Genomic DNA, 26,659 nt, shown 5'->3' with positions numbered 1-26,659 from the left:
CAGCCAGTCAGTCAGACATGTTTTAAACAAAGGTCAAGGGTAGAAAAACATATTTGGAGGAGAAAACAACACTGTTGTGAGCCTCTGTACTCTTGCCATTTTCAGAGGTACTATACCCATATTTGGGGTTTTTCAGGTTATTTGGCCCAATTGGATTAAGATATACATTCGATATACTTGCTTTTTAAGCTAACTTTTGTTCATACTTGCTCAGGTATTACAACTGTCAGAAGGGGGCACGCCGTAGAACTCAGACTACTGTATAAGATTATAGAGTTTGCTCTGCTCTATGAACTGTGCGCTGCAGTGTCACATCATACAAATGTGGGTGATTCAGGACCCGGTCACATGGCTTGTCTTCAAAACTCTTCACCATCTCCGTCGCGGATGACGTACCCACTAACCCAGTCAAGGACAGTTAACTGCGAATATATTCCGACCCTTAGCTGTAAAGATGTTGCTGTGTTATTCAGTTAAGTACTTTAATGATAAATAGTCACTAAAGTCATTTTACAAGCAAAACTGCCAAAAATTAACTAACCCTAACCCTTTTTTTTTACCATAGATACCATACAAGTAAGTGAGAATGATCCGCAGCTTATTCTATAATAAAAGCAATCGTAAGTCTTATTATAACCTATAGAAATGAAACTGTCTAAGTAAGTACTAAAATGTAATAAACCAGACTTGTCCTTTAAAATTGTACACTGACATTTAACTAATCAAAATAGATCGGTATCATACCATCCTTGTTTATCATTATTACACTATTCTTGTATTCCAATATGTCATTATATGGTTAGAGCACCAAACTTTCATCCTTCCAGCCGTAACGAGCAGCAGCCCATGTGCTAATGAGGACTGAGGTATATCTTGGAGAGATTTAGACCCTCTGCTACTCTACTACCACTACTACTGTCTCCTCATATGAGCAGAAGGCTGCTCTTTCTGTCGGCAGAGCTGTGATCTGAAAACCTCTGCCTTCATAAAAAATTCAGGCCTTATTGACTCCCTACTTTGGTTTCCCTGCAGAGCCTACCTCCCCGGCTCCTTTTAAATTCTACTCTCGTGGCAGAGGATGCACACCTGCCTCTGGGAAAAAAAAGTCTCAGCGCGGTGGATTTTATAGCCTTCCCCCGAACCACATCTACATCATATCGTTCTGTGTGCAAGATGGGTACATCTCTGCTCCCAATATCGTTAGACGATGACCCTGAAAATAAAAATAAAACCCTGTATATGTGTTTACCTGAAATAATAAACCTCAAAGAGCCAGTTCTGCAGCGCTGCATTGTTAAATCTACTAATCACTCAGCTGTTACTGACTTACAGGGTCAGTTGGGAATTATTGGCATTATAAAATGCTACATCACATCTGTTATGCTAAATATTGATAGATCATGTTCCTTTTATTTCAGCATCTGTTACCTGCTCTTTACTGCACATCATCACCGACTGGCTGCAGCATCCGAGCCACACAGGCTGAGCTCATCTGTCTCTCATAGACAATAATTCAAACACAGTCTACACAAAAGGGCACAAAGTCTAATAAATTCCTCAGTTTATATACTGCCCCCAGATTTCCAAGTCCTGTCCAATAAAGTTTTAAATGTCATGAAGGACCTATAATCTAGATAGTATAAACCAGAGCCATGAAAACCATACAGGGCCCTGTCCCTTATCTTTTTATCCAATAAAGTTTTATATCTTTGAATCAACTATAAAATGGTTTGGAAACTGTCAACAAGGGGATAATAGGCCGACTTTATTGCTATGGTGGTATGTCCCAATGGGCTTGTTCCTCTTTTCTGACAGTAAATGAAAAATTGTATACTATACAATGCGGTCAATAAGCCTGTATAGTCTGAATTAATCAAATCAATACACCTTTAGTTTGGTTTCTTAAAGTGGAAGAACTCTCACTGACGTGAAAACAAGCAGAATCCAGACATGATATATGATGAAGACATAACCTCTGATTCTAGTTTGTATTAAAAAGGGAAATAATAACTCAGAGAAATGTTAAATTCAAGCAGCACATCGTGTTGTTGACCTCTACGAGCAGCACTAACCTTCTGCCAACGATTTCCGAGTCGCGACAAACTGGTCAACACAAACAACAGCAGACCAGCATCTCCAAGGCGCAGCATTTCACACTTGGGTAGAGGCAGAGGACAGGCCTTTAATGACACACAGTCCCCCCAGTCACCTAGAATGAACATGCAGCGCTGGAAATAGACCGGAAACTCTGGCTCCACGCGGGCCAGAAAGCTGGTGATGCTTGCCTGCCCGCCCGCCCGCCCGCCTGCCAAACAAACCCTGCCACTGCAGGGAGAGACAAAGCCGCCACAACTACGGCTCAATCATACAAAGCAAACATGATGGAAGCATGTTATTCAACGAGCTATAACACCATCGCAGAGTGAAGTGTACCCACACTGCAGCACGCTTCAGTCAGCTGATGTGCTGCTGTGTGCAGCTACCAACAAATCCTCAGAATAATACTGTTCTGGGTGCATTTGATCCCTTAAACACTGAAGAGGGCGTTTGAGTTAAAATTAATCCAAGGAATCATACAACTCTGCTCTGCTCATTCTCTGTCAAAAACACATCCATAAACATTATATAATGAGTTAACAATAGCAGAAATATACACAGTATAATATATATCAAAAGGTGGATGATTTTCCTGCCTTCTTTCTTACTGGTTATAAACTAGTATCTTTGATGTTTGGACTTCTAGAGCATTCGGGTCATGCATAATGCATAAAGTTGAATTAAATCTGAAGATTTTTTTGGTATTTCGCGAATAAATTGTTGATAATAACGTCAAGTCCTCTGGTCCATCTAATCCAGTTAGGGGAGCGACAGCCAGCCAGGCGAGCTGCCAGTGTTAGATGCAAACCTCCAAAATACAGCACACACCACTGAAGAATGATGAAAGGTCAATCGATTGGCCTTTTCACACCTGAACGTTCAGAGCATGGTCTGGACCAAAGTGCATGTCTTTGTTATATTGCTTACATTTGTTCCGGTGAGTTTTGGTTGACTTTGTTGTTAATTTGAGAAAATCGTTTTTAATATAGTGCACAGTGAAAGTAAATTCTCAAATCGCTTGTGCTTCTTATTCCGCTTCTAATGTGTAATGCTGTCTTAACTTTTAGAAATTGGTCCAATAGTCCAAACATCCCCCAAAAAATTGCTTTCACGGTGCAAATTATCCAAGCAATGGTTGAGTTTGATGCTGACCGAGACCACCTCTATTAGTCGATCAAAATGTTGGTCTACTGGTCCAGATCGTGGTCCCAGAAAGTCTAGTTCAGACTCAACCAAAAATCCAGGAGGTCTGGAAAGTGCCTGAATATAAACAAGTAATTGTGAAGCATGAATGAAACAGAGGCTCTACTTCAGGGCTCTGCCTGCTTCATGAACACATAGAAGCAGTCTTAGCTAAAGAACTGGAAATTGGGATAAAGTTTGACCTGACATGGATACACTCAGTGACTGGAATGGAAGTATTCATCAAGCTCTTGTTTTCAGGATGTAGATTTTAATCAGAGCAGCTTCTGATGACGTTTCTACCCATTCATCAAGATATAGGTCACATATATCGTATTAATTCTAAGTGCGCTCATATTGATTGCTTTTCCCTGCCAGTGGAAATGACATGGCTGGTTTGCTGTTTAGAGACAGGCCATTTCATACATAAAGTAACTCACCTGTGCCTCGGTGCAAACTCTCCTGTATAGAATTCCACCGCCCAAAATGGATTCCCTTTCTCCAGCACTAAATTCCCCTGCTTCCACCAGTCTGCTATGACAAAAGGAGTAAAGGCAAGCAGCACTGGTGTTAAGGCTCCAGTCCTCTAATGAGCTTCTCTGTTCCAGTATGTTGCATAAACCCATTACCTCCCAGCACATTACCTCATTCATTTCTTATATGTGGATAGCCTCCCTCTCCCAAGAGCGTGGCATTTCAGACACGGACCGTGGTGAGCTGTATGCACACATGTCTCCCAGTAAGAGTCTATGATGTTTCTATTTCACAGAGCCGTCGAATTGACCCTGAGATATCAGACAAATAGTGTGTGTGTGGTGGTGGTGGTGGTGGGGGGGGGGGTTAAAAAGAAACTCTACTGGCAGGAGATGTATTACTCAGTGAAAAGAGAGATAGAGAGAAAAACAGACGGAGAGAACGAGAGAAAATGTCTCCCTTCACAGTGGTATTATCTCAGTGTGTGGCAACTATTGCAGTGCAGGATGAAAGACGCAGGTGGTAGTGAGCTCGAGCGTGCCTCAAGCTAATCTGCGGATTCAATCGAGGACGATATTGTCCCCAGATTCTCTCGACTACACTAAATTCTCACATAAATGTGGGGATTCAGATATTGACCCATACAGAGCACAATACAAACACTGTGGTTTCAGGCGACAGAATGACCCCCTCCTGTAGTGGCTCATATGATAGTGGCTCACATGGTACATTCTGATTCTCTAACAACTATTTCTAGGGTTGGGACCGGACTCTCGTACCAATCAGGATTTGGTTCCTACTTGGCAAAAGCCTACCTTACCAAATCACAGCGTATTTTCGGTGTCTGAGCTCTGTACTGAAATAGTTTCCTGGCTTACAGGGATCATTACACTTAACTCTGGTGGTAACAGACTCTAAATAGCTCTGGCAATATGTAACGTTAGCCTACACTGGGACGAGAGTGGGGAGACGATACAGGGACCTGGCAGCTGCTGCTTATTGGTGACGGTTTGCACCTTGTTGTTTGCGATCCTTCAGTAAACCGAGAAAAAGGGAGGGAGGAAAACGACTAACTTGATGACGCACCTGGTGATGTAATGTGTTAAATTAAAACCTCCAATTTGCCGTAGCATTAAAAAAGTTGCTTTTATAGTCAACTGTCAAATTGGTTCTGGCACCGTTTAGGCACAGCAATTGTTGTTGAGGTACCTATTTAGAACTGCTATCGAAAAAACGATAGCCAACTTATTTTCATCACTACTCTTCATTCACTAATTGCTTCTGCTCCAAGATGTTTGACAGTAAAAGCTACCCGGAGGAGAAGGGGTGTGATCCATGAGCTGCTGTACTTCTTTTAATGTAAATAGATCAGAGCAGAAAATGTTTCATGGCCACCAGTGAAAAAAACACAGAATTTTTTCTATTTGTTTTAATGTGAAGCATCCGAGAAGGAAGTGTTGCATTTTTGACATCCTGCACTTCCTGTTTCACAGTTAAAGCACAGTAGGATTTTGTGTCTAGTGGTCTTTGGCCCAGTGGAAGGCTTTTATTGTGAAACATCCAAGCAGGGGTTTTAGTATATATCATATTGAGATAATTTCTGATGGTATTTGTGTTAAAAACACATGTTTACCTTCCAGCTGATTGAAGCATATTCACAAGCATGTGGAGCACTTCAAACAATCAAAACCAAACACTGAGCGACACGGTTGGCTTTCACGCCATAAACCATTTTATAAAGTGTTGCGTTGATTGATTGTGGGCGGTAAATAAATCTTGTCAATTATCAATTAGGCCATACTAATCCTCTGTCTTTTCCCAAGAAGAGAATATTTATGCTAGCGGGAGACAATATTAAATTACTGTGACAGCAGTCGCTGTTCACAGCAGATTCACGTGTGCAGCAAACTGAGGACATGCGTGTTAGCTGGCACTCGCTGAGGGATTTATTTATTCAAATTCACAGACGCCTTAGTTGGAAACCGGTTGGGCCTTAATTTAGTTCGGTGTCAGAACACTTCCATTTTGTCACCATAAATCATGAGTGAGCCCAGAAACAATGGGTCTATTTCTCAAGCCAGCAGCAGCTCTCTCCACACTGCGGAGGGTGACTCTGAATAAACTACTCAATATGGCACCAGCGTTTACATGGGTATCAATATTTAATCTGAGTTAAAGGCAGCTGCGATTCACAGAGACAAAGGATGGAGTTTACATGGAGTGCCATTGCCATCAGCTAAACAATTTGAGGCATTTGAAAAACCTCCTTGACACTTGAATGAAAAAAATACACAATGACGTCCAATCAAGGCCAAGTGGGATTCTGCACCCTGAGCCTGTACACAATGACTAAATCGTCTTATATGAGATCCTGTCTTGTGTTTACTTGATTCATCCCTCATTTCTCCCACTTCCACTTCACCAGCAGCACAGTGGACACTGTCTGTAGCTGATGTTATTGTTTGTCAAGCTCAGTCAATAAGTAACGTTTCAATCCGAGCCATTTGGACTTCATTAGCGCTCCAACCACAGCCCTCACACATCAATCAAAGGAAACATTGTGAGCAAATGTGTCTTCTGTTATAATTGGATGCAGCCCCTTTTCTTTCTGTCACACAGGGACTGTATGCGGTGCTGGAAAACTGTAATGCAACCCGCAGTGAATCATTCTGTTTGAAGAAGGAATGTCTTCGATATGAAATCCATATGAATGTTTCAAAACCTCCTCCAAGTTTCCTTTTTTTTTTTTAAGAAAAAGCGAAGATTCCTCTTATAAATTGCCAGAGAAAATTGTCACCATCTTTCTCTCTCTTTGGGGAGGGATATGAAGCTTGGCTAGGCTACTGTCCTCTGCATGTTGCTCCCTTCTCTCTTCTTCTCTTTCCGAGGCTAAGTTAAAACAAAGCATCAAAATCCCGGTTTTAATAATTGAGGGAGAAACTGCAGAGTACTCTGCTCAAGCCTTCTTGATGTGAAGAGTCCTTAAAAGATGCATGGATGCCTCCCCAGAGGGAAATGGAAGGGCTTCATGGAGCCGAGGCTCTGTACACTTAAAGATTATGTGTGCATCCGCTAAAGCAAGATGACCAGAAAAATGCTCAGAGGACCACTATTCTCCGCAGAGTGGTTTGAGGGATGGGCACAGAGCTGATAAGATACTATCAATATTCATGCTTCTAAATCAATTATATCCCCAAGTACTTCAAATGCAAATCGTTTGGCGAGCGTGCAGTTCTCCGAGTGACTCTGCAGGCTGCAATAACGGAATGCGGGATATACAAAGCCAGGTAAACAAGCACTTAGACACAGACTTAGCTTGAGAGGAAGAGCGATAAGGATTCCAGTAAACATAAATGTGTCAGCTGTTTACAGCAAGCACATTCAAAGGTTTCTAGTTTACTCCGGCAGCCCGGCTGGCGCTCAGGCTGTGCCTTTAAAATGTAATCTCTGACTCAGATGTATCGCTTTCTCCTCACCCCGCCATTAAGGCTCGAGCCTAAATTATTGATCCCCCGCCTTCATCAGCATAGCAGTCACGTCCGAGCGCAGGGGATCTAACTCCGGCTGTGTCCCCACGCTCCAGCCACTGAAATAATTAGGAGGAGTTCTCATTAAGGGAGAATGAAAGGTTGAGGAAGAGAGAAGGGGAGAGCAGCCTGAGGGGCATTCTGGGTGTTTAATGTGTTCCCATGGGCCTCAAGATCATTCTGATCAAATCCTGAGGCTGTGTCTAAAGACGACAGACCGTGCCGCAGGAAAACACACACGCTGTGTGGACACACAAATAATACATCAAGACATCAAGGAGGGGGGATGCATAAATAAAGATACTGCACTGTGCACCCAAATTAATAATAAATTGTAAGGATTGGGATCAATAGCATCAGTGTATAACTTCTTCCGTAAAAAGTTTAAAAAAAGGCAAATATAGATTCTGTATGTTTAGCAAATGTATTAGAGCGGTCCACTCAGTTTTTTTTATTTCAGCTGCCGAGGGCTTTGGCGCCTTAGGTAGTTTCCCTCTTAATACTTAGTGAATCATACAGCAAAAAATGGTACAGTGTCAGTGTGCGTGTGTCTGTGTTGCACGTGGTGGGCAAAATGTAGACTCTGAACAGATACGCTTTTAAAAACGTTTTTTTAAAAAGGAAAGATAAAAACGACAACAATGGATGGCACTGTAACAAACTTTTGATTTGTAACTATTTTTGGAAGCCGAAGACATTTTAAAGTGTAGCTGCCAGAAATAACAATACGCTGTAAGTGCCAACGCTACGCAGAGGCAGCAAAAACACCTTCAATTTCCCTCAGTCCAAGACTCATGACTGAACGAGAGCAGGAAGCCAGCAATATGGAGATTTCCTCATTCATTTTTAAAGATTAGAGGGCACTACAAAGAAATTGCATTGTCATGTCTCTGTGTAGAAGGAAGCACGGAGCAGAGCCTGCACACTGAGTTTGCAGAGGAACCGACTAAGGAATTTGCATGCTACAGTTACATTTGTGCCAAAATGGCTTTTGCAGTGACTAGTGAAGTCCATGAATCTTTTTGTCACATTGTGCTTTCAGTGTCAGCTCGCCTCACGCTGCGACTCCTGAGCTTTCTAAGTAGCTCAGTGTCGAGGCCACACCCCTCGTTAGTGGGGAGGGTTCATTATGCAAATGATCCTGCTGGAGCGGTATCAACGAGGCGCACGCTCCGTTATCATTTTCTGCCGCCGGGGCTCTTCTTCTCCCCGATCGCTCATACGGAATCATGGCCTAATAGCATCCCATTAACATAATTGCCAGCACAACTAGTGTTCCGTGTCTCAGAGCCACTCTGCTGCTCTGCCAGCCGAAAAAGAGAGAAGAGGATGGGTGAGGATGAGGAGGGGGGGTTGGAAAAAAATTTAATTAAGCCACCGTGGCCACTCCCTCCCACAGTAAATGTCTGTTTTCGTTTTTTCCTTTTTTTTTTCAAAGAGGAGAGGGCAGAGCTTTTCTTTTAAAGAGACCTTGAGAGCTTCCCTGCGCTCCTGAGCAGCGATGCTCAATATTCCACTGATGAGCTCACAGCAGACGCCACAATCGCGTCCAAAGCTAGTCTGCCAGGCAAAATAAAATACCCATTATTTTTTAATTAATTCTTAATTAAAATATATTACAGCTCCGACTCTGCAGATCTCTCTTAATGTGAAAATGCGACCCGTTCAAGCAAATTTACACATCTTTAATTAACGCTGCACATTCTTTTCCACTAACAAGCTGTGGACGTTTGAGTGCCAAGGTGGTCCAAAGCACCTCGGTGGCTGTGGAGCACGCAGGGAAACGGCCCTTCAGACCGACGGGTGCACATACTAGTGAAGAGAAAGAGTTGTAGCACGGAGCCATACTCATGCGCCACGCTCCTCCTGCATGCTGCCATTACCACGCCCCCAGTTCCTTCGCCACACAGCCACCCGTGTTGCTCTGATAAATTGATTGACACCATTTTCCATCTTCCAGTCCTGTCGGAGAGAGAGAGAGAGCCACACAGGGAGGCCGCTCCTCTGACACTCAGGCAGCAGCACTGTGGTGACTTCTGAAGGTTCTCCACTGGTAAGTGGACGTACACTGTACCACACAGCGCTGGCCTCACTTGACCCTTATATGCACTTTGTACTGTAACATACAGTCGAGTAAAAAGATCAGTGCAACCCAAACAGACTATAAAAATGATCACATTCAGACTGATAACAACATCATTCACGCTGTACATTTCCCATAAACATGAAAAACTCCTTGCACAGGCTCCATCGATGAATGGTGAATGTGAGAAAACTGCTCTCCCACTGCAGCCTCACAGCTCAATAACACGTCTGGCCTCATTACGCTAATCACAATGACAACTAAATAAGCACAATTAGCAGTCAACCAGGCTCTCTCACTGCTTCTGATTTCATTCCCCAAATTATCACAAAGATCCCAAATGTTAAGAGCAACAATTCTTCATCAAGTATCGCACGCTGATCACGCTGATCATCGACAAAAGGACGCTAAAGCTGCACGCCTGTGTCAGAAACGCCTCTTGTATCACAGGATCAATCTACAGCACTGAGGTGTCTGTTGTTGTCAAATATTTATAAAGTGAAAGTTCCTTTTGTGCATTTGTTCTCAATGGTCAACACTCTCCCCTTCAAACAAGACGCTGCTCTAAACACAATAAATAATGCAACAGGGGGGACATGAAACAAACATACACACATACATACAAGAGCAGTTCCTCTCTCTTTTCCCTGGCTGTTTTAATTTGACACCTTGAGCTGGGGTAACTAGGTGGGGAGTAAGGAGCCGCAGAGGAATTCATTAGCCGCGCCACTGCAGGGTCCTGGCTCGGAGCGTTAATGACATTGGAGGATAGGGAAACGAGACAGCCCAGACGCAAAATGAAATAAACATGAGGACTGTCAGTTCTGACAGCACCAGCGAAGGGGACAGAGTCATTTGGGCCGGAGACCTTCAGCCCAGAAGATCAGACCAGACGGCTTGTGGACCAAAACAATATTAGTGTGTGAGCACAATCATCCTCACCAGGCACTGAGATTCACACTGACAGAGTGTGTGTGTGTGTGTGTGTGTGTGTGTGTGTGTGTGTGTGTGTGTGTGTGCATGCTGGCATTGATCTTTCTGGGCTTCACTCTTCATATCATTAAAAACATCCATCACTTGACGCTCCTGCAGCATTCAGATACATGACTGCAATTAAATTATTAATGTCACAGGCCCCCCCCCGCGCCCCCCTCCGTACAAACTGCACTCTTAATGTGGCTGCTGAAAGACATTAAATATACAGCAATCTCTGTCTGGCTTCACCGTGGATCAATTTAGATGACTACAAAAATAACACAGGAGAGAAAATAGGGAGGCTATAGCCATCAGAATATATATATATATATATATATATATATATATATATATATATATATATATATATAGAGAGAGAGAGAGAGAGAGAGAGAGAGAGAATGGTACATTAGTCATTTGGCTCTCACTGTATCATGTCATTCCTTTGAATAGAAATGTCAGGCACTGGCAGGTAGAACGGCAGGAGTATGGACGTGTTTGCTTCTAAATTTTAGCATCAGTTTTACAAGTGGTGTTCAATGCTCCATAACCCAGCATGCAACTTGTCCACTGCTAGATGTCTGGCACATCCTATCGCAACTACATCGGCTCAAAAGTGGCACTTTGTTACCATATCTTTCTTTTTTTTGAATTGTTGTTTTACTACTGTGCTATGTATATTACTATTATCAGCCTTACTGCTCTCCTTTATCTGATCTATGTTACATTACGGCTTATATGGCCTTACAGTTAGGGCACATTCATAGCTCCTGCTCTGCTACGGTCCTCATGACATCAACGTCGTCATTCACCCCTGTCTGCAGGGGAACACACTGATCCCCCCCTACTGTACGTTTTGACTGCTCATCCTCCAGGTACAAAAAAAAAATACCAACTGGAATGGAATGGAATAGAATGTGGCATCAGGTGCACATGCTTGAAATGCCAAATATTCCACGGACATTATTTCCATGTGAATTGAGCGTACGTAGCTCTCAGTGCACACGGAAGACTGAGACAATGGTCATCCCTTTAGAAAAAGTTACTAATATAAAAAAGATCAAAAATGTTTCCTTCCTCCTGAAACCGAAGTTGAATTAATTAAGTTAATAAAGAGACCTTTGCGTAACTTTAGGCACTCAGGGGCCTGGCTCCTAGTAGTGGTTGCTGATGCTAACAAATGTTTCTAAACTTCGGAGAGGGTCGATTTTTATGTTTTTCTAGGACCAATTAGTACATTAACTATACAATAAAACTACTACAATATCTGGCCATAAGTTATATAGCGTCACTTTGAAGCTTCCCACTGGGAGACATTTATTGTGAAGCACCTTTACGAAATACGGTGCACTGTATTTAATAACTGAGATCAGTGTCCCAATGCAATCGGCAAATAATAAATGGTCTAAACAAGAAATATGGACTTTAATGTTTGATTCAAATTTGTTTTTGTTTTTGATTTAGTCAGTTTTAAGTGTCAGTGATGAAAAGAAACAGTAAGCCTGGCTGGAATGGTCATGGTTCCTCATTCTGTGGCGAGTATCCCCTGTCGTATGAAAAAAGCCATTAGTAGAAGCGAATGTAGAACCATTACACTGAATCTGTCCTGAGCTGAACAATTATCAGAGGAATTACACAAGACAAGAAGCAAACATCCGCACGAATTCTTGAAGCCTGAGTCCTTGGGGCTGAAGTTTTACAGCCAGAATATAATGAGTCAGATCCCTTCATGGCTGCTTTTGTACAATTACAAAAAGAGTGTTGTCAGCTAAAAGACGTGGACGCTATACAAAGACACAACAATGCACACAAAGGAACGAGTAATTCTTGTCGAGCACGGCTGAGTATGGTCTGTGTTTGTGCGGCCTCTTCATGAGAGCCTTTCATCCCTGTTCCTCAAAGGACACAATAAAGCTGTCAGTCAGTGTGTCAGTCAGTCAGGGTGCAGCCCCGGTCTGTAATGCTGTTGGACTGAGACAGTCTCCTCTGGTGGACACTCCGTATCTGACATGAACGCTCTCACACGCTGATGAAGCTCCGGTCTCTTGCGATACTGCGACTGAGAATGGGTGGCAGAGATGACCCTTCTCTCCAAGTTGCTCGGTTTCAAATATGTGGCTCCGTCACAGCAGGCATCTGCCTGAACGAGAGAGGGGGGGGGGGGGGGGGGGGGCAGCGGTCGGTTGCTGACACCTGTCTCTCCTAGGACGAGCCCGGCTTTGTGACGCGGGCGTCCGGGCTGGCTGTCGGGACAGGCCCGAGACAGATATGACAAGGCCACTGACAAGGGCCAGGCTGCATGCTGGGAGCAACCCTGCAGTCCAGCACATAGAAGACTCCTGCTCTCTTCAGCGGGCCTGCAGTGGGACCCACAGCTGGCAGCTGAGAAGCCTTAGCCAGCGTGCACTGAAAGCAGCGCCGTGAGCCACTGGCTTCCCAACAATGCTAATCGCAGCTGCATGGATGGACCGCCGAAACGCAAACACAGAAAATCAAAACGCAGCTGTATCTCTGTTAGCAGCAATAGACACTGCGCTTCTCCATGACTTCAAACTCGGCACAGAGAGGAGTGCTCTCCTCTGTGCTGAATCTGTTCATTATGTCAACCTCGCCCGGCACGCTCATATTTCTGAGCCCCATTCCAAAGCAAGACGCCTCCTAATTGTTATCTGGTCTGTGTTTGAGACAGTGCGAGCAGAGGAGCTGATAAAAACTCCCCCAGAGCTGATGAGACTCCTCACAAACAGCAGCAGCAGAACCCAACCTGTTATGGATGTGTAGCTTCCGTGGAGGGTGTGGAGGCACAGGCAGAGCCACTTGGCTTGCTCTCTGACCACAGTTAGAACAATATGACAAATTGGCCTAGTTTTCCTTTTAATTAATCATGCCGTGCTGACAGCTACCTGTGCCACACATCATCATTAGTCAAGAGGAGAGGAAGCCCCAACCCCGTATGATAAGAGAGGAGGATACACCTCATTAACTAATTTCCCCCCATTTATTTTTTACAGCAACACAGACAGAATATTTACACCTGCGTCTTTGTATCTGTAGGTGAGCTGATGTCCATTGATTTATATGTATAATACATACAGTACCATCAGATGATACAAATTTGTGAACCGTGACAGATCTTGCTGTGAAACGTTTATACCAGTAGCTGCTTAAACCAGTGATTTATCCTGTGTTTCCAACCCCAGCCAAGGAACCAGTATATTAGACCACTGGGGGCAATGTGGCAAACAAATGAGATGGAATGCTTTGTGGAATTGCTTGAATTTGAAAAGATTTGTACAGAGATGACATAAAGAACCTTGATTCTGGTGCTTTATTTGAAGAAAAGACAATCATCGGTCTAGTTATTGATAACCATATCCACCCCTTATAGATTTTCAAGAAGAAAATGTTTAATTCAGTTAAAAATGTAAGTGAAATTGGATTTATTATCGGCTTTCTAGGTTGTAAACATTAAAAAAAGGATAGTTAATGGCTGACATATCTAAATGAGGCAACGTCACTGAACAGAAACCAGGCAGGATGATAAACCTTTGAGGATCACAGGTTTTAGACAAACTTATCTGAAAAAGAAAAAACAATATCATCTTGTACTAACAGTGTTTTTTCCATAGAATGAAGGATTATTATCAACATACTGACTTCCATTTTACCTCCATTTAGATTGGTTAAGATAAGCTGGTCAAGCTAGTGATTTGTTAACAACTTGTCAGAACAATTGCGCAATTGTTTCTGGGACTGTAATACTTGAACTGATGGAAATGATGTGTGAAACTATGACAATAACATCCAAATTGTAATGAACTGAAATTGTTTGTGGCATTCAACCAGGATCAGCTATGTGAACTGTTTGTCTGCCTTCAGCGTCATTCAGCCTGAAAGGATGAATTTAATTAAAGGGTAACACACTGTCCGCAGAATGCTCCACAGAACTGCACATGTGCGACAACAAAAGTCATTGTTCTGGTCCCTCACTGAGAACCGATGCTGCCTTTCAGGACTCGCCGAGTGTGCAGATGACTGACAGCTCCATCTTTACAGGGGCCATCCAACAAAAAGGCAAAAAGAGAGAGAGGCCACCCCCGCCCACTTAGCTGAATGTTCCTGGAGAGCAATCATGAACGTGAGATTTTCAGAAAGATAAAAATAAAAGCAAAAATCAAACAGACAAAGAGGAAAGAGATGATTCTAGCCCCTTAGTGCACTTATTTGTTAGGTTTTACTATCCCTATGTTGCGTAATGCAAAGTGTTTGGTCTTATTTTACTCATAAAGGGATAATTAGAAGCTTCATAAGGGATTAAACACCTCGTTCCATCCAGATCTAGTTTCCACAGATCACACCTTTTCCATTTGCAAGGAAAGGATGTCTGGAGTGAGGTGAGACTACATGCATCTGGAAAGAGGGTTAATGGATATCATCTACAACATGAGAGAAAAAAAAGAAGCTGGGGGGGTAATAGCCTTGCTGAACTCACACAAATAAATGCTCCACAGCCTGTGCTGACATAGTTAAAATGAAGAGACATGCAGCAATGTAAAATTCTCTACAAGCTGTTAATATTTCCGTTGTGACAATGTCAGTATACTATAATTTGTATGGCACACAAAGAGAGGGAAGGGAAGAGGCTGGAGAAGGGGAGGAAAAAAACGGGGGAAAGTCATGGGTAGAAATAGACGACGGTATAAGATAAAGGTGGAAAAGCGGCTCCAAAAAAGACTTCAGCGTGTGCCGAGCTGGCTGACAGTGATTTTTTTTGGGGGGGGGGGAAGTCAGCATGGTACAAAGAACATTTGAAATGGCCCATTTAACAGCACTGTACTCCACTCCCAGCCGATGCCACCATTTGCATACTTCATATCAGATGAAGATGGATGGTGAAAATCAATGTCACTGAGATGAGCGTTTTATCAAGGTTACGCTATCCTCCAAACTCCGAAAACCTCTTTATCTCGTCAGTGTTGTCGGAATGTTAACTTATCAACTCAATCTCTTTACAGCAGAAAACGGAGCGCTGTGAATTCATCAGCAGCTATAACAATGATGGAGTGGACCACAGGCTTTTACAATCAATAGCTAATGATTATTTTGATTATTAATTAATCTCCCAATTGTTTATAGTATTTGATTGACTTACTAATCGATTAGGCTATAAAGTGTCCGAAAATAGTGTTGATCCCAGTTTCCATGAGCCCATCGTGACATAAACACATTCACTTTACAATTATATTCAACCGAGAAAGGTAGAAAATCCTCATATTTGAGATGGAACCTGCAAGTATCTGGTGATTAATGATGATGAAATTTAGATTTATATCCATCTGTCAATTTATTATTTGCCATATCATTCCAACAATATGATAGTACAGAGCATCATTCAATGGGACTAATGAGAATTTCCCAAATATACAAATCGGACTGGACAAAAGGTTTAAAGTTACTGGTTATATTCCCAAAAATGCTATATATACATATTAACTGGTTCTAATGCTGTGGCTCATCGGTGGATATTATGTCTAATGTCAGTTCTCATTGTGCACCTTTTCAACAGCACCACTTATTTTCCTACTTGTATAGAGCAGTGACCCCCTGGAAAAGTATTAATGGGCCCATTTCACCAGCTCCGAGACGATCCTAGCTCCAACACTGCTCAAGTCATAACCCAGCTCTGCAGTCCATGTTTAGTGAAACATCATTACAGCTCTCTTGCTGTCTGGCTACACGATCCCTTTCCCTTGTCTGCATGATTAGGTACTGTTTCCTCATTATGGAGGTGAGGACTGAACTTCCATTTCAAGCCTTCATGGTTCCCACCTCTACCTCAGTTCACTAGTCATAAAAATGTCATGGCAGCTGTAGAGCACACAGGCCACACTGAGATCTAACAGGAATCACACGCTCAAGGCCAAACCCAGCAGGGCAGAGACGTGCAGCGGCTACGGTCCGGAGGCCGCTGAGGAATCTCTGCATGTGACGTGTCCCCGGCGCTAACCCTTCCCAGCCTCCCTGACATCAGTCCGAGACCGACTAAAGCCAAGAGCACGTCCTCCGTTCATTCCCCTGGTGTAATGTTGCACCGCAGAGAGAAAATGACAGACCATTTACAAAACAGGAAGAGGAGCTAACTACAGTAAGCATAAGCTATTTCTGGAGGAGGATGTCTGCAAATAACAAAGAGCTGTCAACATCTAACAGGTCCACGGTGGAATAAATCACTTAAAAAATAAATAAAAAGATGCGTCAGGAAGGCAGAGAAACTCCAAGTTTTGTGTCTGTGATCCCACCTGCTGTGACCCCTGCTGATGCTGCAGACGATCACACCGCACGCTTTACGTCCCCCCCCCCCAACATTGCTGGTGTCGGCTCTGGGAAGGTGCCCAAAACCAGAATGCATTTCTGCTACGGAACATTTGTTTCCTTTCACTGGGGCACAGGGCCCCAACATGCTCCCTCTACATTTTTCTGTCCTGCCACATTGCATGACAGTTTATTTTGGGAAGCGCAGGTTGGCACCTGAGACGCGAAGCTGACAAAGCACTCGGTGTCACTTCAATGAGGCCAGTTGGTTCCATGACAATGCCTGTGGCCATGCAATCCTACAAGATGGACAACCCTGCACTGAATATCTTGGCAAAGAAGGAAAGCATGCATCAGCTAATTGCACAATCTCATCTTCACAAGGGAATCAAGCAAACACACGCATACTCTGAGTCTGAGGAAGGATTCCACCTCAGATTACTGGACGATAATAAAATCTGAGCCGCTGCAATGGACTGTTTGCCAGTTCAGGGTGTTTCCTTGGCTTCCACCCAGCTCATGCTGGGAATAGATCCAGCACATACAGCTCCCCAAATAGAGTGTTCAGACAATATCTTGATGAATGAACATCTGAATGTATGTAAAAATAAACTGCAAATCACAATGCACTGATTTTCTCACTAAAACAAAAGAGGGGGTCAAGTTTCCTTCTAACATTACTGTAAATCTTACAAGAAAGAACAGTCTCTATTCACGACTGATCGATCTATGGCGTCAAACCCAAGATATTTCCTCATATTACCTCTGTCATTTATCATTCTGTGATGGCAAAGAGAACAGCAGGTGAAGTGATAGCACAACATGACCGACAGAGGATCAGACAGGGAGTGCAGTCTTATACCAACCCCCATGCTGGAGTATATGGAGCGGCCTGTTGTTTTTAAATAGGCTAAGAAATATGAATTCAAAACCCCTTAAATTTCCAATACAAAATAACAACCTTTTCTTATGAATGTACTCATCAGTACTATTTATCCAGGACTCCGCAAATATGTAAGGACATAGTATCTAGTTTGACTATGATGTTCATCAGAGAATAATATTAACAGAATAAAGGCATAATGTTTCCTTCCTGAAATAAAGAAAATTTTCTATTTAATAAGTGTTTCCTCACGGCCGCGATTTAAAGGAACAACACCACTAATTTGAAGGAATTACCACAGTATTTTAGGGGAAAAACAAACTTAAATACTAAAAGTTGCGATGTTAAAGCAACACACACAACAAATTAGCCTCAATAGTTTATCATATATCATATGAAGAAGTTAGCACAGTTAGCATCTCCATTCACTTAAAATAAATTATTTGTGTATCACCACAAAAATCTCAAATGAAGAACATGTGTTTCTACTGTGGGAAATCAAAGAGGGTGATTAAACACTAACGCACATCAAAGTCCAGGCAATGACAGCAGCGACAATAACGAAATTCTATGAACTACTCATAATTACTGTGGATGGAACTTTTAGTGATGTTGTCCTTCTTTCTATTCGAATGATGTGAATTACAATTCACATTTAAGATTTAGATCCTGTTTCATTTTATGTCTATTTTTCAATAGCTCTGAGTGTGTTTTTATTGGAGCTGATGGAGGCGCAGAAAGAGCAGCGGTGGAAGTGCGGCCCAGCTTCCATGAGCTATGTAAGATGCTTAATGTTGCTCTGTGAAGACGTGTGAAAGCCAGTCCTACCACTGACTGGAATCAAAGGAAAATACATGATACATGGCTCTGGTCTGGACTGGAACAGAACATTGTGTGTAATTTTAGGAAAAGTCGTACATTTTGTCAGAAGACGCTCATAACTTAACAGAGTCTCCGGTTTCCCAGAGTCCAGTTTCCCAGTAGGGGGGAAATCTAAAGTACTACTTTCCAGAAAATGATGTGTTGTATAAATACACTACCTGGCACACACACACACACACACACACACACACACACACACACACACACACACACACACACACACACACACACACACACACACACACAAAGCAAACTGAGCAGGGAATGCATATCCTGTTTCTCATAATGCAGTGGCGACATAGTGCAGATAAGATTACTGACTGGAAGGACTGCTTCAAAAACACAGACGGACAAAAACCTGTGCTCATACATACCCATACACACACACGCACACACACACACACACACACACACACACACACACACACACACACACACACTTGTACAGTAAAGTGACAGAGCAACTGCTTTGCTGTGTTAAATATCAGATGCAAATGAAAAGAGAAAATCTATCATGACTCTAATGCGGCCTGATAGGAGGGGGCGCACTCTCCTCTGAGGAGCCGAGCGGTGTGAGGAGGGTGATGTATGGAGGAGCTGGATGAGAGGTGAATAGCGTAGCGAGACGGACGAAGGGAAGGAGGGGTGGGGTGGGGGTACTGCCGGGAGGGAAGGAAGGGAGTAGTGGGGGGGACACGCAGTCCTGCCAGACTCCTGAGAGCCCAGGGCAAAAGTGGAATAAATGTTGATTAGTGTTGATTTTGTCCAACGAGCACCCGGCAACTGACAGTGGGACTAAGCTGCAGCGAAAGGGAACCATTAATCTTGGTCTGGTTTAAGTAGTGTATATTAATTTGTGTCATTTCCACTACGTGGAGAGAGGCCTCTCTCTCCCTCTCTTTCCTCTCCTCCCTCCCTCCAGTGTTTGAAAGCTGTGGCAGCTGAGCTTCTTTCATAGTGAACATACAGTGGAAGCCTGGAGGTGGCGTCTGCAAGTAGCAGCAGGGGAGAGTGGAGGAAATGAGATTCCAAACACTACATTATGGAAAATGAACTCCTGGGGGGGTTGGTATGGCAACCACATTCAAATGTGCCGTTGCATGTTCAATTTAACGTGCATAACAAATTTGCGGACTTGATTAAATTCGTAACATATTAAGGTGGCTGGTATAAAAAAAGGGCCGACCAAACCTGCAGGGACTGAGATTGCAAAGAGAGCCTTGAACGAGGTAAACGGCAGAGCAGCGATCTTTAAGCAGCCGTTTCCCAGCGTTGAGCACAGGAGGCGACAGTCAGGTGGAAGAGCCAGGCCCACGCTCCTCTACCAGTCGGCTCGGGTCCTGCCTTCATTCTGTAATCTCCACACTGGCAGGGCTGCTCCAAGCTAAATGTCATTTTTCTACAAGTGGCCTTGACAAGAGATGGAAAAAAAATATTCATCACTTTTTGGGAAATATCTCTCGTTAATATCACAAAAACACCATATAGTGTGCACTGCTGCTTTCTTTTACCAAGGACGAGTGGAAAAGAGAAACTTGTCCTGGGAAAAAAATGAAAATAAATGACTTTCCTTCTACATGTGATGTCAGTGTTAATTACCAGATCTCAGCACAGTAAGATTTTTATAATTAAGCTCCTTAATATGATTAACATGTATCAATTAGGCGGCTGACAATTTGCATAATGTATAATGTAACCACATTGTTCTATACTGTAATGGTATTAACACACCATTTACAATGCTGTCACTCACTGATGACTCTGTGATTATGATTCTGCATCAAATAAAAAAATAATAATAAAAAAAAACTGTGTGTGCCTGGTGCTGGTTAATCAAAACCCGTTTTCCCTCGGATCAGACTTGGGTTCTTCCCCTCTCTGTGGATGATTAAGCAGAGAGACGGGGGAAACAGCTGGGGCGGCGAGCTTGGCATTTGTCTCTCCCTTGAATGCTGCTGTATCAGCATGGAGGAGGAAGGACGAGAGGGAGCCAAAAGCTGAGCAGCTCACAGTCGCCGGTGCGTCCGCCGAGAGACGCGCACGAGAGCGGAGGCACAGCCCCGTGACGCCATGCTCGCTATCAGAGCTCATATCTGCTCCACCATGTCATACAGAGAGGGAGCCACACACTGTCACTTGGTTTACACTTAATAGTGACTCCCAACTCATCTGAAGAAATCTGAAGACAGCATGTTTTTGTTCTGTTATCACCAGATTATTTATTAGTTTTCAGTTTATCCATTGAAAGTAAATTAATCAGCAGCTGCTTTCAGTTCATCCTTCGATGACAAACAGGATCTAAATTTCAAACATTTACACTATTTGAGGATTTGATGCTATTTTCGCTCTCATGTGACACTAAACTGAACTTTTTAGACTTTTGGTTAAATTATTGATCTGACGACATCAGCAGTTTCTTGTCACTTTAGAGACCAAACAATTAACCAGTTAATATTGATTAATCAGTTGGTTAATATCCCAATGAATGAATTAATCTCTTAGTCTATAATAAATTAATGCCAAGGTGATGTTGTCTTCAGTGTGTTAAGATTGATCAATTATGTAGTTTGTTGACACAAAAATTAATTAATTAACTATTTTTGAAATTGACTAATTGTTTAATTAATTTTACACGGAAATGTTAAACGGTCAAACACGCAAAGTATAATGCTTGGTCTTGAATTGTAGAAAATATATTTAGTTGATTTGACAAAATAATTATTGGTAAGATTAATCAATAGAGAAATTTTGTTACAATTGTAGCAGCTCTGCCAACAGTACAATAAAAACTCAAAGATATCCATCTTACAATGATGTATAAGAATAAAGTCCTCCCTAGAACAAGAGAATCTTAATTTTTGTTTAATAACTAAATAAATGATCACTTATCAAAACTGTTGCCAATCAATTTTCTATCAATGACCTTATCAGTTAAGAATAACTTATAGTTTCAGCACTTCCACAGACTGCATGATGTTTTAAGGTTGATATTGTACCTGGTCGCGGTGACGGCCGCTCCACAGTGTTTACACAGTGACGTGCAGCTGGGCTCAGCTGAGATCAGTTCTCTGTCATACAAATAGGCAGATGCCAAGCAGCTGAATGGACTGACAAGTCAATGCAGTGTAGGCTTCCATGCACCTTCCATAATCAGACCTCTGGCTCGTTTCATCCTGTCAAACACCCGCCGTAAAACACCATATTTTCACCCTTCAAAAAATAACATTACATCACTCGACCCAGTCATTTTTATAAATGGAGGATCCCCGAGGCTTGAAACCTTACACTGCACAAACACGGGCCACAAGAAAGCCGGCCTTTTGTTTAGGTTGAGAGGAAAAAAATGTAAAAGCAAGTCAGAGCAGCACATTTACTGAGCAGCTCCGTCAAGAAGTGGTTTTGTTTGACACTGCCTGAGATTTATGATGTTGCTGAAGTGTTTACAGAGGTCAAGGCGGCTCATTTTCCAAATCAGTTTATCTAAAGAGGCCTTTTCATCAATCATACAAAAAGAGGCTGAAAAAAAACGATCCACCTTAAAAATATCTGTTACACAACTGGAAAAACAGAGTGCACACATATGAAATAAATTGTTGTGTCATCTCGTTTGATACCTCAATACTTACCCGTCTGTTGATTTCAAGAGTTCAGTTAGTGAAAGGTTAAAGTTTCATGGCCCAGTAGCAGTGGAGTCAAATTGTTTGGTTATATTTTTGGAAAGTCTCTGTGAGAATCTCTCTGGGCTGAGCACGCCAACGCTGCTGGGACCAACACTAACACAGACAAATCCTGCCGTCGTTTTTACCTTTGCTCCACATTTCGGACACGTTTGAGTGGTATAATTAATATGTTTTATAAATTTCATGCTTCATCTCTCTTCGAGAATGTGCTTCACCACACACACACACAAACACACACACACACACGCACGCACGCACACACACACACACACACACACACACACACACACACACACACACACACACACACACACACACACACACACACACACACACACACTCTGCAAAACCGCATTCCTTTGAAGTAAAAAAGACCCCAAATATGCCTGGAATGAAAACGGTTAAAGATGAAGCTGATGTCTGTCCAAAAAAAAAGAAACAAAAATAAGCATTGGTTTAAATAAAGTGTTCCTTCCTCCTCCTTTCCTCCCAAGGCTCTGCTGCACACGCTGCATTGTGCTTGTTTATACTGCACAATCTTTCCGTTGGCCATCCCTCATTTCATCCCAGTAAAAATACACAGAGTGGGTCAGAAGTTCAGGCCCTAGATCAACACTGGCATTGTGTCCTGCAGGTGCTGTCAGCCAGGGATGGAAAATATACACAAGCAAACAGCAGCTCTGTGGACACACACACTCACACACACACACACTGTCTCTGCACTCGGATGGTAATGAGGGGCAAAGTTACGATCGCTCCACTACAGCTTCGAAGAGTCACCACACCAATGCTTCTGGACTCTGACGCTGTACGCACACTCTGGAATATTTCCGAAAGTTGTCTACTGGAAATGAAACAACATTTAAATGAGAGCCTTTTTGTGGAATGGAAAGTAAATTACAGGAAATGTTGTGTATGATCTGTGAAAATGTATCGTTAGCCTTTTTAAACAAAGCATCATGTGTTCCTTCATTTCAAGCCTTCAATCAAAGTAATCGTAGAGAAGCAAAACCTGAAAGTCAGCTGGCTCAGAGAGGCAACACCAGAGCTAGACACTTTTAAATGTCGTTAGAAGTTTTAAAAAGCGTAAGAAGTTTTAAAAACCCACTAACTTTTACTACTGTATAAACTGGCTGTAACAACTATAATATAATTTCTATAAATTACGAACACTTAGAACAAAATTGGAACTGTGTGTAATTTAAAATATAATAAAAAATGAAATTGGTCGCAAACGTATGTTCTCAGTCAATTCACGGATATGGTTTTATTACATTTCAAAAGGATACTGTACCACTAGAGGGAGCAACAAGCTGCGACTTCGTCACTATAAATAATACTTAGAAAATCTACGTTTTCAGCGAAAGTGAACTTGACAAAAAAAAAAATATTTTAAGTAAAAATATAACATAATATTAATTACCAAGCTCATTTCAAGTGCTCTGCATTTGAGTAGCGGACATGCATCTTTTTAAATTTAATTTTAAACTATAAAGTGTTGATAGAGAAAAGAGTAAATTAATGTTTGAACCATAATTTCGCTGAACTGTACACACACACACACACACACACACACACAGCTATATATATATATATAAGTATATATATATATATATGTGTATAGAGAGAGTGGGAGAGATTTATAAATAATTTTACTCTCCAAATCTCTAAATGTGTGCATAGTACATTTTTATTTGAAATTTTAAGGGATAAGAGATAAAGACCATTTACTCGAGTGTATCTGAATCAGAGAAACTGTTACAGATTGTAGTAAATGTGAAAGGTACCTCTCTACAAAAACAAGACAAGCACCTCGTCTCTTGTGTAAAGCTCCATAAGCTGCACCTTGTATTTATAGGTTGCCAGCTGAAAGAGAAAAGAATGGGTGTGCAGGCAGGAAGAGGTCCAAGTTACTTTGTACTCTCTGCAGAGCCGAACTTTGGATGAACTCCGAGAAGCGCCGGGGAGTAGAACACTATGCATAACTGTGTCACTCCCCCTCCAAAAAAAACGAGCAAAGACAACAAAAAAGAAGAGCGAGCCAGCAGGCTTCAAAAGGCCCCCGGCTCTCTCCTGAGGCACTGGCCGACTCCAGATAAATTGTTGGGCTTGGGGTAGGCAGTGAGGTGAACTTCAATGAAAACCTCAATGAAAACATTCATGAAAGCACCAGGCGAGGGTGGGATCACACAAACGGGAAACAACATAAACAGCACCAGTCATCGCCGCCACAAAGGTCAAGTATGAGCAAGTGCAACTTTGGAGACAGTGACAACAATATCTCCTTCATCCTCCATCCCTTCCATTTGATTTCATGCACTAATGAGTCTGAAAGACGCAGAAAGCGCTGCCTCTCGCTGTAAACTGGCAACGGAATATCTCTGCAGTACAAGTTTTGAAGAGTCCTACAGCACATCAGTGTGAAGACAGGGAAATAAAAGATGAGATGCACGCTATCAGTCGGAAGTGCACTGAATTCTATCTGTGCCAATTTCAAAAATGTCACGGGGATAATGATTTGGAAACATGACTTACGCCTCCTATGTTACGTTATTTCTCTCCTAGCAATTATTCTGCTGACATGCTCGCTCACAACTGCTTTAATAGAGAGACACAACACAGAATGGAAAGAGACGTATCCACCAGACTTGACAGTTAACTCACAAGGGGAGACATTAAGGTGCTTGTGACAATTTTGCTCAACACTCTCCATTATTCCACAAAAGCATCAAATCAAAGAGCTCATTCTTATTTTGACACGATAATTGATAAGGACCACTCGAAGGTAATTGTCCAGAGTTGCTATTGTGAAAGAGTGAAAACGTTCACACTTTACAGCTACAGGAAGAAACATGTGTCTTGTCAGGGAAATGTATGTGCTGGATTGTGCTGCAGCTGCATATCCAGCGTTAGATTCTCCAGAGTGAATTGGAGTGTGAATAGTGAATGTCCCATTGATGACAGGACGGCCAACACAGCCTCTGTGAAAATATTTTTGCCACATGTTCCATTGTTAAAAAAACACAGTGCATGCACCGGTGTGACCATGTAGCCTGGTTAAAGAGACTCGCAGCATTTCTTGTGGACGGTGTGGAGACAAAGCAGTGTTCAGTGTTCAGGAGAGTGCAGTGTTCGTGGGAACGTACCTGTTTTCTCTTTGATTTCACACAAGACATTGAAAAGAGCTGGCTTCATTCTGTGACAGTTGAGAGCGTGTTTCCTGAAACAGAGAGGTGGTTTCATGAGCAGACCACAAAAACATGAGTCCTATCCAAACATGTTCAGCCTCTCAATCAGTGGACAACAAAGCTGCGTGTGTACATATCTACAGCTTTACAAGGACCAATAGCAAAACTATTGTTACAGTGCTGCAGCTTTATTGTTAGAGTCTATAACACTATAACTGATAAAACATTTTGTTTTAGATGTATCTGCTCTATTATTAGCTAATAGTATAATTTCATCATAATATAAATAAAATTCTGATTACCTATATTCATTAAAAAAAAACACATATTATATTTTAATGTAGAATTTTTGCCACTTACTTTATCACTTGAATTTAATGTGGATTACACCACATGGATGAAATCCTAAATTATGTATCATAAGTAAGAAAGTTGTAAATAAGCTGCAGGCTATTAAAAACCTGCCTCAACTATTACTCACTAATTATAAGAGATATCAACAATAAGAACTTATGAAAATAAAAGATCCTGCATGGCAGCTGTATCTGTGTTGAAGGTTGAATGCACCCTGACTTTATTGAGGTGTTAAGTGTTTTTAAAAATACTCCCAGTGAGCGACAAGTTGGCATGTGACAGTAATAAACACCACATGAGCGACTTATTCAAATGTGAAGTTTAGTGATTTTATTCTATCCATCGTTGTTTTGTCGGCTCTTCCACGAGGGACTGCGATGCATTTACATTAAGTCTCCTATCTGTATTGTGTAGTTTAGTTAATTTAGTTTTTTTTTTTTATGAATTTCTTCCAATTTTCTTAAATTTTTTATTCTATGTTTGGTCTAGTTTGCCGCTGCCTGCTCCTGCCAGCGGGAGAGGAGCTGGGTCTGGAGCGGATCGTTACCTGGCTTGCGCTTCATCCAGACTCTGATCTGTGATGGTCATGATTTGCTGTAAAATGTCTCCAATGTCCTGTTTCCTGCCGTCGCCGTCCGTCCCTCCGGTGCTGTCCTGCATGTGCTGCGGCAGCCCGGGGTGTCCTGCCATGCCCACCCCGGTGTGAGAGTGCATCAACCTCGTCTGCTCGTCCATCTCTTCTTCCCCCTCTTATCTAATTCTGTGTGGCGCTCTCGCTGCTGAAATCCTGCAACAATTCATACAAAAAAAAAAAGAAGGAAAAAAAGGGAGGTAGGGGATGAAAAATATCCCGTTGGTGAGTTGTTTTTATAATTTGCTCTGCGCACCCGTCGGTTCCTCGCAGATGGATCTGGTGGCGCTCGCCGAGCAGAGAGCGCGGGGATCGGATGAGGGGGAAGCGGAGCAACGCGCCCTCCTGCTCTGTGGCTGAATCTCTCTCTGTCTCTCTCTCTCTCTCAGCT

At 42.4% G+C, this 26,659-nt stretch overlaps 1 protein-coding gene across 3 annotated transcripts in view; it reads right to left on the bottom strand.

Moving 5' to 3' along the window:
* Positions 1–26,433, bottom strand: part of LOC133010582 (pre-B-cell leukemia transcription factor 1-like) — a 54,559-nt gene extending 28,126 nt beyond the window's left edge. For all 3 annotated transcript variants that reach the window (XM_061078172.1, XM_061078173.1, XM_061078175.1), the window contains exons 1-2: positions 26,185–26,433; positions 25,242–25,315 (exon numbers count right to left, since the gene is read on the bottom strand). In XM_061078172.1, coding sequence (XP_060934155.1) covers positions 25,242–25,315; positions 26,185–26,372 — 262 coding nt within the window. In that variant the 5' untranslated portion in view covers positions 26,373–26,433. The remainder of the gene's footprint in view (positions 1–25,241; positions 25,316–26,184) is intronic.
* Between the last annotated feature and the right edge of the window lie 226 nt (positions 26,434–26,659).

Source organism: Limanda limanda, chromosome 9 (assembly GCF_963576545.1).
Source record: "Limanda limanda chromosome 9, fLimLim1.1, whole genome shotgun sequence".
Lineage (NCBI taxonomy): Eukaryota > Metazoa > Chordata > Actinopteri > Pleuronectiformes > Pleuronectidae > Limanda > Limanda limanda.
This window is presented reverse-complemented; position numbering and strand designations above follow the sequence as displayed.